This window comes from Anomaloglossus baeobatrachus, chromosome 4 (genome assembly GCF_048569485.1).
Source record: "Anomaloglossus baeobatrachus isolate aAnoBae1 chromosome 4, aAnoBae1.hap1, whole genome shotgun sequence".
In the NCBI taxonomy this organism is placed as follows: domain Eukaryota; kingdom Metazoa; phylum Chordata; class Amphibia; order Anura; family Aromobatidae; genus Anomaloglossus; species Anomaloglossus baeobatrachus.
The window spans coordinates 267,045,204-267,053,581 of NC_134356.1; the positions used below are offsets into that span (position 1 = coordinate 267,045,204).

The 8,378-nt window shown below is 41.4% G+C and overlaps 1 protein-coding gene across 1 annotated transcript in view; it reads right to left on the bottom strand.

Annotated features, from left to right (window-relative positions):
- CCDC38 (coiled-coil domain containing 38) overlaps positions 1-5,972 on the bottom strand; it is a 108,211-nt gene extending 102,239 nt beyond the window's left edge. The window contains exons 1-2 of the mRNA XM_075343438.1: positions 5,850-5,972; positions 4,899-5,076 (exon numbers count right to left, since the gene is read on the bottom strand). Coding sequence (XP_075199553.1) covers positions 4,899-5,076; positions 5,850-5,972 — 301 coding nt within the window. The remainder of the gene's footprint in view (positions 1-4,898; positions 5,077-5,849) is intronic.
- Between the last annotated feature and the right edge of the window lie 2,406 nt (positions 5,973-8,378).

Sequence of the window (8,378 nt, forward strand, 5' to 3'; positions counted from 1 at the left end):
TCACAACACCACCACAACAGCGGCCACCGCACAGCACCAACACACAGTGAGAGGAGCTGCGCACTCACCTCCCACTCGCTCCCATAAGTGAACTGGGAGCAAAAAAGGCTGACCCCTCTTGCAGTCTCCTGCTAATTAAAAACACCTGTGCCAAATTGGGGGAGTGCAGATCCAAGCAAAAAAAGGAGGGGGATAGAACATATTAATATAACAAATGGAGAAAAAGACATGGATCGCACTTCCCAAAAATACATTGATCTAAAAGCCGCTAGGCAAAAATTTAAATAGAACGTGAGGTTCTTAGTTACCATTCTGATCAGACTGTATTAAGCCCACTGCCACGTCTGATCAGTCTGATCAGAATGGTAACTAAGAACCTCACGTTCTATTTAAATTTTTGCCTAGCGGCTTTTAGATCAATGTATTTTTGGGATGTGCGATCCATGTCTTTTTCTCCATTTGTTATATCACCATTTTTTCTGCACACTGCGGTCCTATTAGGTTGAAAGAAGGTATTTATTTACGCCATTTTAGATAGCATGTGGGGTACAATTTGGTGGATGCTCAGTTCATCTGGACCCAGTGCCTCTTCTTCATATAAGTTACCTAATCACCTGTATTTCCATGGTTGCTACTAGGTCCTTACCTTAATATCTGTCTGATTTTAAGGATATGTTTTCTGAGCAAGCATGTCAGAAGCTGCCAACCCACCACTCTTATGGTTGTTCAGTCAATCCAGGGATCAAGTTGCCAAAAACACAGGCTATATCATATTTCAGTCCCAGAGAGGCAGGCCATGAAAGAGTATATGAACGAAAGCCTTGCTAAGGGACATATCAGACCCTTATCATCCCCTGTGGCAGCAGGGTTTTTCTTTGTTAAGAAAAAAGATGGGGGGCTGCATCTCTGTCTGGATTTCCATGAACTTAATTGGATCACCATTCGGGATCTGTACTCCATCTCTCTATTCCCAGATGTCTTTAATCAGATCATCGGGGCTAAATGGTTTACCAAACTTGATCTGAGGAGGGCATACAATCTTATCTGTATTAAGGAGGGGGATGAGTGGAAAATGGTGTTCAATACCTGAGAGGGGCATTAGGTAAATCCTGTCATGCCATTTGGTTTAACTAATGCTCCTGCCTTTTTACAACATTTTGTAAATTACATTTTCCGACATCTGGAGGCTAGATTTGTGGTGGTATATTTAGACGACATCTTAATTTATTCGCTGGATCTAGAGGCACACCAGGTTCATGTGAAGCAGGTGTTATAGATACTTAGGGAGAACAAACTCTATGCCAAGTTGAAAAATGCATGTTTGCTATTCAGGAGATTCAATTTTTGGAGTATCTATTATCATCCACCGGTTTTCGTATGGATCCCTTAAAACATCAGGCGGTCCTGGACTGGAATCTTCCTGAAAATCTGAAGGCTTTGCAGTAGTTTCTTGGTTTTGCTAACTATTACCATAAGTTCATCAATAACTTCTCTGCAGTGGTTAAACCATCAACAAATATGATCAGTAAAGGGACAGACGTTTCTAAATGGTCCAATCCTGCCCATGTTGCATTTGCCACTTGAAAGAAAAATTTTACTTCTGCACCAGTCTTCATACAGACTGATGTTACCCAACTCTTCATTGTGGAAGTTGATGCATGATGGGGTTAAGTACATTACTGTCGCAGGGATCGTCTTTCGGTAAATGTCTTCCATGTGTCTTTTTCTCTAAAAAGTTGTCTCCCACCAAAAGAAATTACGATATCGGCAATAGAGAACTCTTGGCAATAAAGTTGGCTTTTGAGGAATGGCACCATTTTTTGGAGGGGACAGTACAGCGGTACATCTGGTCATGGCAATTTCTGATCATAAAAATGTATTATATTTAGAATTTTTGTTACTTATCATCTGGGGGATAAAACCGTCAAGACCGAAGCATTGTCTTGTTGTTTTCTAAGGGGTGTTAATACTGGTGAAGCTGTCCCAATTTTGAAGAAGAGTGTTGTCATTTCTGTTTTCAGAATATGTTCAGACCTTGAGAAGGAGGTCGCAGAAGCTCAGGGGGATGCCCCTGCCACATGTCCTCCAGGTAAACTGTTTATTCCTCTGTACTTACGATGTAGGATTTTATGTGAACATCATAAGTTGGTTCTAGTGGGACATCCGGAATGTAAAACAACAACTGAACTGTTCTCTCGTTGTTTTTGGTGGTCTAAATTACATCAAGATGTTTAGGATTATGTCTTGAGTTGCAGTGTTTGTGCGCTTTTGAAAACCCCTCATACTCGTCCGTCTGGCGTTCTGCAATGGCTGTTAAAACTGTAATACTGGTAGTGGTTGATAGGTTTATCAAAATTGCTCATTTTACAGCTTTATCTGCACTTCTGAGTGCTAAAAGTTTGTCACAAGTGTTTATCAATGAGATTGTAAAACTGCATAGGCTTCCCTCTGATATTGTATCAGATTGTGGGACCCAATTCATATCTGATCCGTGTCTTGGAATTGTTGGAAGGCATTTTGTGCTAAGCTAGGCATTCATCTCTCATTTTCATCCACTTTTCACCCGCAGTCTGAACGGGTGAATCAAAATCTCGAGACATATTTAAGGTGTTTTGTTTCCGAAAATCAAGAGGATTGGGTTTTTTATTTACCTCTAGCTGAGTTTTCAGTGAATAACCTTCGTAATGAATCTATAGGCAAGTCCCCTTAAAAAAGGAGATATCCAATAAGAAGGTAAATCAAGGCACTCTCTTCAAAGTAAAAAGTCCAAATTTATTGTATATCTCATAAAACTTGACCCTGAGTAAGGAACCACAGTCACAGGGGGAGGGGAAAAGTGCAGCAGTGCAAACAGACGACAACCACTTTGCGCTGATGTGCGCTTCCATGGGTCTGTATAGGATATGACAATCTGGAGTCAATTTTAAATCAATCCCTTTCTGATGCATCATACCCCGCTTTACATATGCATAATTAATCAATACAAAGTGTTTAGTGTGGACATTAAAAAACATTAAAAGCCAAAGATATTGTTAACTGACATGTATAGAAATGCAACCATATGTTGTTCATAAAAAATATAGAAAAATCATTTTTTATCACTGAAGCCTAAAGAACCTGGTGACTACGGTCCCCTACTCAGGGATGTGTTTTAAGAAATATGCAATAATTTTGGACTTTTTACCTTGAAGAGTGTGTCATGATTTACCTTCTTATTCTTTTTCTACAATTTTAACCCTGCCTTTGAATGAATCAGCGGAGCACCTCCTCATAATCCTCAGTCTGGACGTCAGACTGAGATGAGTTATTTGTTTATTTCTTCTGCATGGTAGTGCCAAGCTTGCGTTTACTCTTGTTTTTAGCATAGAAGTGGGAGTACTCTCACGATGGTATCACAATGAAGAGCCTCCTATTTCTGATATCATAAGATCGCAGTGCAGGGCTACACTCATACTTGCACAGGTTAATACTGCTGGCTGTGCAGATTCTCCTTGATCTGGTGCTGCTAGGGTAAACACTAGAAGTCCCAGAGAGGGGTCATTTAACATTTCTACCTTTGGAACCCAGGGAGCTCGAAATTTCTGGGACTTCTAGTGTTAAGTAGATTCTCTGGTCTCCTAAACTCTGGATGAAAATTAGAATCAGCTGTTCTGTATTTACTATTTACTGCAACCATAAAGACTCCTCTCTCAGCTCAGGAAGTTGCCAGTAATAGCTTTGCTTTGCTAGCCGCTAGAGGGTACCGTGAGCTGTGGACCAGGAAGTTTGCCTTACAGGTCCGTTCCCTTTTACCCCTTACTGTAGTTTGGAGTGCCTTGCATGATGGCTGTTTCTTTTACCCTTGTCTGTCTTATTCTCTCTGTGTCTTTACCTAGAGTGGAACTAATGTTCCCACTGCTCTGTACAATAGATAGGACTGTGTCCAGGGAAAGACAAGGATAGGAACGTGAGAGGAACGTGATCAGTGAAAGAACCCGTCTAGGGATCTCAGGGAGCTGAGAGCGGCTTAACTTAGCAGAACCTTTATCACTGATCATTCCTTCATAAGCCCACGATTATTATATAAAACAGCTACATGGTCTGCGTAATAGTACATCAACCCTTGATGCAGTAACATATAAATGAATGCATCAGTTTTAGATTAATATTAGTATAATGTCAGAACACTTTTACCTATGTTTCAATGATACATATTAAGATTTGGTGGACATGACAGAGTTGGGCAAGAGACACTTGAATGGCCACACTCAGAGTTCCTTTGGCTTGCAGTTACTCCACATAATGCTGTACGGTGCATAATTAAGGGTCATATTACACTGTAATTCATCTGTAGAAGTAATAAAATACTGACAGAAGACCAGTAGGACTCCATACACCTTTCTGCTGCTATATTAAGGCATGGTACAACTCTTATGCCTATAGCTCCTACAGCTTACTATGGCTCTATGATGCACTGCATTGTGCAGGCACAGGCACTATAGCCCCGATTCATCAAAGCAATTTACAGGAATACTGGCATAAGTTGCTTAGAATAATCACTATATTTTTGCGCCAGCTTCACACTAGTTCCTTCCAGCTGTGCTAAAATGGACAGAGCAAGAACATGGCGGATATGATGCCACAGCTCGACTATTTCATGACAAGCTGTGGCATTTCTAATATCAGAAAACTCACTCCTTTCAGTGACTGGAGCAAGATTTCTGGCAAGATGCACGGGGGCACTTGCCGTCACACACAGTGTCTGATTCCACCACGCCATCGTCATCTACTGTAGACTTGAATCAGGGCCAAACATTTTTTTGCCCTTATGGTTTGTGTAAAGAACAAAAATTGAGGATTACAATATCATGTTAATCAGACACTAAATATAAAATGCAGAAAATGGCAAAACATCTTACATCCTGGTGTAGGAGTTGATTGTTGCCGATATTCTTTAAGCAGCTGCAGTTTGTCATCATTTTCATTTGATTTAGCATCAGTATCTAAACTATCTAATGCAGAAAATGAAACAGATTTTGCTCTGGATGCAGAAGTATCACGAACTGCCAGGTCTCGGAAGAATATCTCCTTCTGAGTCTATATTATAATGCAAAATACAAAAAAGAAAGAAATATTAATATAGAATATCAATGTTAATATTTTATAAATGTGTGCACTGTATTAGACAAATAGACAAGAAAACAAAATCACTGCTAAAATACAGACCACAATGACAGATATATGCATATGATGATGTTTCTATTATTGAGGCAATACACATCAGTAAGTGAGTTATTACCTGCCAGCTTCCTTTAAACTTGGTTTTATAAAATAATTCTATTCCCCATAATATCACAATTCTATAGAATCTTTTCTTATTACTGTAAGTTGTACTGCTTCTTGGTTATTCCTCCTAGACACTTAAAGTGTCATCATGTATGAACCAGTTAAAACTCAAGGTATAACCCCGATGGCACTGTCATACTAATTTAATAGACCTGTAGTGAAACAAATCCTGATTTTTGTTTAATTCACCTTACAAGTTTTGGTGCAACAGGCTCTCCGAACATCAGTGTGGGACTGTGCAACAGGACTGTGAGTGGGGTCTTCAGCTTAGCTGTGGACCCTCAACATTTATATGAGCCTCTTTTTTTTTATTTAGTCCTAGCACATTCATGTCCCATTGTTCTCCAGCAAAATTTTGCCAGAGGCAGCACATGCTCAAATTAACTTCCGGCGGCCTCCATCAAAATGGCACCAATGGCAGTTTGAGATCTTGTCTTTTTATTGATTCGAGATTCCAATCTGTGCATGTGACACCATTGGTGCCATTCTGCTGGAGACTGCTGGAAGTTTCTCTGAGCATGCACCGACTCTTGCGCCATTTTGCTGCAGAATTCCAGGACATGAATGTGCACAAGCTCAATCAGCAGCAATGGCGACACTAATGCAAAATTTAAAGAAGGAGGTTCATAGAAATGCTGAGGGGCCATGGCAGAGCCGAAGACCCTACCCACAGTCCTATCCTCCAGTCCCACCCTGATGCACGAAGAGTCTATTGCACTAAAACTTCTAAGGTGTGTTGAGGAGGGCCTTTCCATTAAATACTTAATTAACTTCTTGACAGGGGATTGTGGGAAATATGTCGATTTGCATTAGATAATTCAGTTTTCAGATCATACACATGACACAGATTTAAGGATGGCTGCCATTATGTTTTCCACACCTTGCCTGGGATGCAAGAAATGTCCAGATGTAAGAAGACCACCATATAAGGAAAAGACCCACTGGCCAACCTAGAGGACCAACCAACAGATGAAGACATCTTAGACCCGCCCATCAGCATCAACACGATCTGTCCATTGGCTAACTCATGAATTGTCCCACTAAATGGGCATATCCGAACTTGTGTACGCCCCTAGCCTATATCATACATACATGCTTCTTCTCTTCTATTCGGTGCCATCTGTACTGTGATCAAGAAGAGATTTCATATCCGACTGTGTCTAACGTGATTTCTTTACGAATGCACTTGATCAACACCAATTAGGCCAGGCAGTAGGCAACAAGTGATCTCTGGTTAAGAGTTCACCCTAACAGGTGAATGAAGAAACAAGACCAAGACTATGGACTTTTTCACTACACTTATCCATTAAATCAGGATAACAGCGCCATTATGGCCATATGTTTACTTTAACAGGTTAATTCGGAATGACTCATGACAGGATCTCTTTAATTGTGGAGCTGTGTCCCTACAAACTGACAGATTTCTTAAAGAGTAAGTAAACATTTAACATATTTTTTCATTTTTTTCAGTGGGGATACAGGTCCTGAGACCACACCAAAGGCTTAAAAGAATGCTAAGAAGTGCTCAGCTCAGAAAACAGGTACATGCAGTTTCTGCTTGCTAAATCTGTCAAAAGCCACAGGCAATCTCGGAAAGACTTGGCACAAGCCAATCCATCTGGCAGATTCCACAGGAACCCCTGCCTTCAACCTTTAATTCCTTTACAGATATCTGGTCTTATAATGTCTTCTAATAGGATCCACTGGATTTCTGGAGCAGCAAAACCAAAAGCAAATGGGGTCAAAACCAAGAAGTCACGTCAGGAGTAGAGTTGAGCGCGGTTCTAGGTTCGAGGTTCTCCAGTTCTAGGCTCGAGTGATTTTGGGGCCTGTTCTAGATCGAACTAGAACTCGAGCTTTTTGCAAAAGCTCGATAGTTCTAGAAACGTTCAATAATGGTTCTAGCAGCAAAAAAACAGCTAATTCCTAGCTGGCTTTCCGCTGTAATAGTGTAAGTCACTCTGTGACTCACACTATTATGAAATTTCAGTGTATAGTGTGCATGAACAGCGCCTTCAGATCACTGCTGTTTGTATAATGGCGATCGCCATTTTTTTTTTTTTCCTTGTCTAACTTCCCTAAGCGCGCGTGTCTTGTGGGGCGGGCCAGCATGTCAGCCAATCCCAGACACACACACAGCTAAGTGGACTTTTAGCCAGAGAAGCAACGGCATGTGTGATAGGATGTCCATGTCACATGTCCCTGCATTATAAAACCGGACATTTTCCTCCAGCACGCCATTATCTGCCTTCTGCGTTCTTGGTGTCAGACATCACTGGCGCAGCTCCGTCCTTTGTCCTATCGCCGATACTGCTGTATGCGCTCCATACACAGCGCTGGACAGCTTAGGGAGAGCACTTTCTATAAGTCCTTTTAAGGGCTCATACCGGCAGGGTCAGAGCTATAGGTGACAGGTCCTGAAAACAGAGACAGCGTCTGTGTAGCTAAGGTCAGGGATTTCGTCGCTGCATTTCCCCATTAGGAGGGAATAGAAAGGCAGGCTTCCTTTCCTCTACCCAGAGCCCCACAACCCTGGCACTGTACCCTCCTGTCCTCTGCACACTCCAACTCATTATAACTAAGCCATTATACTAGCAAACACTGAGTGTACCTAGTGGCATCCTAAACGTGGCTATTGGACTTTTGTCTAGTCCCACTAGTGCAAAGATATTTGCAGCACGTCTGCCTGCATTGCACACTCCAACTCATTATAACTAAGCCATTATACTAGCAAACACTCAGTGTACCTAGTGGCATCCTAAACGTGGCTATTGGACTTTTGTCTAGTCCCACTAGTGCAAAGATATTTGCAGCACGTCTGCCTGCATTGCACACTCCAACTCATTATAACTAAGCCATTATACTAGCAAACACTCAGTGTACCTAGTGGCATCCTAAACGTGGCTATTGGACTTTTGTCTAGTCCCAATAGTGCAAAGATATTTGCAGCACGTCTGCCTGCATTGCACACTCCAACTCCTTATAACTAAGCCATTATACTAGCAAACACTGAGTGTACCTAGTGGCATCCTAAACGTGGCTATTGGACTTTT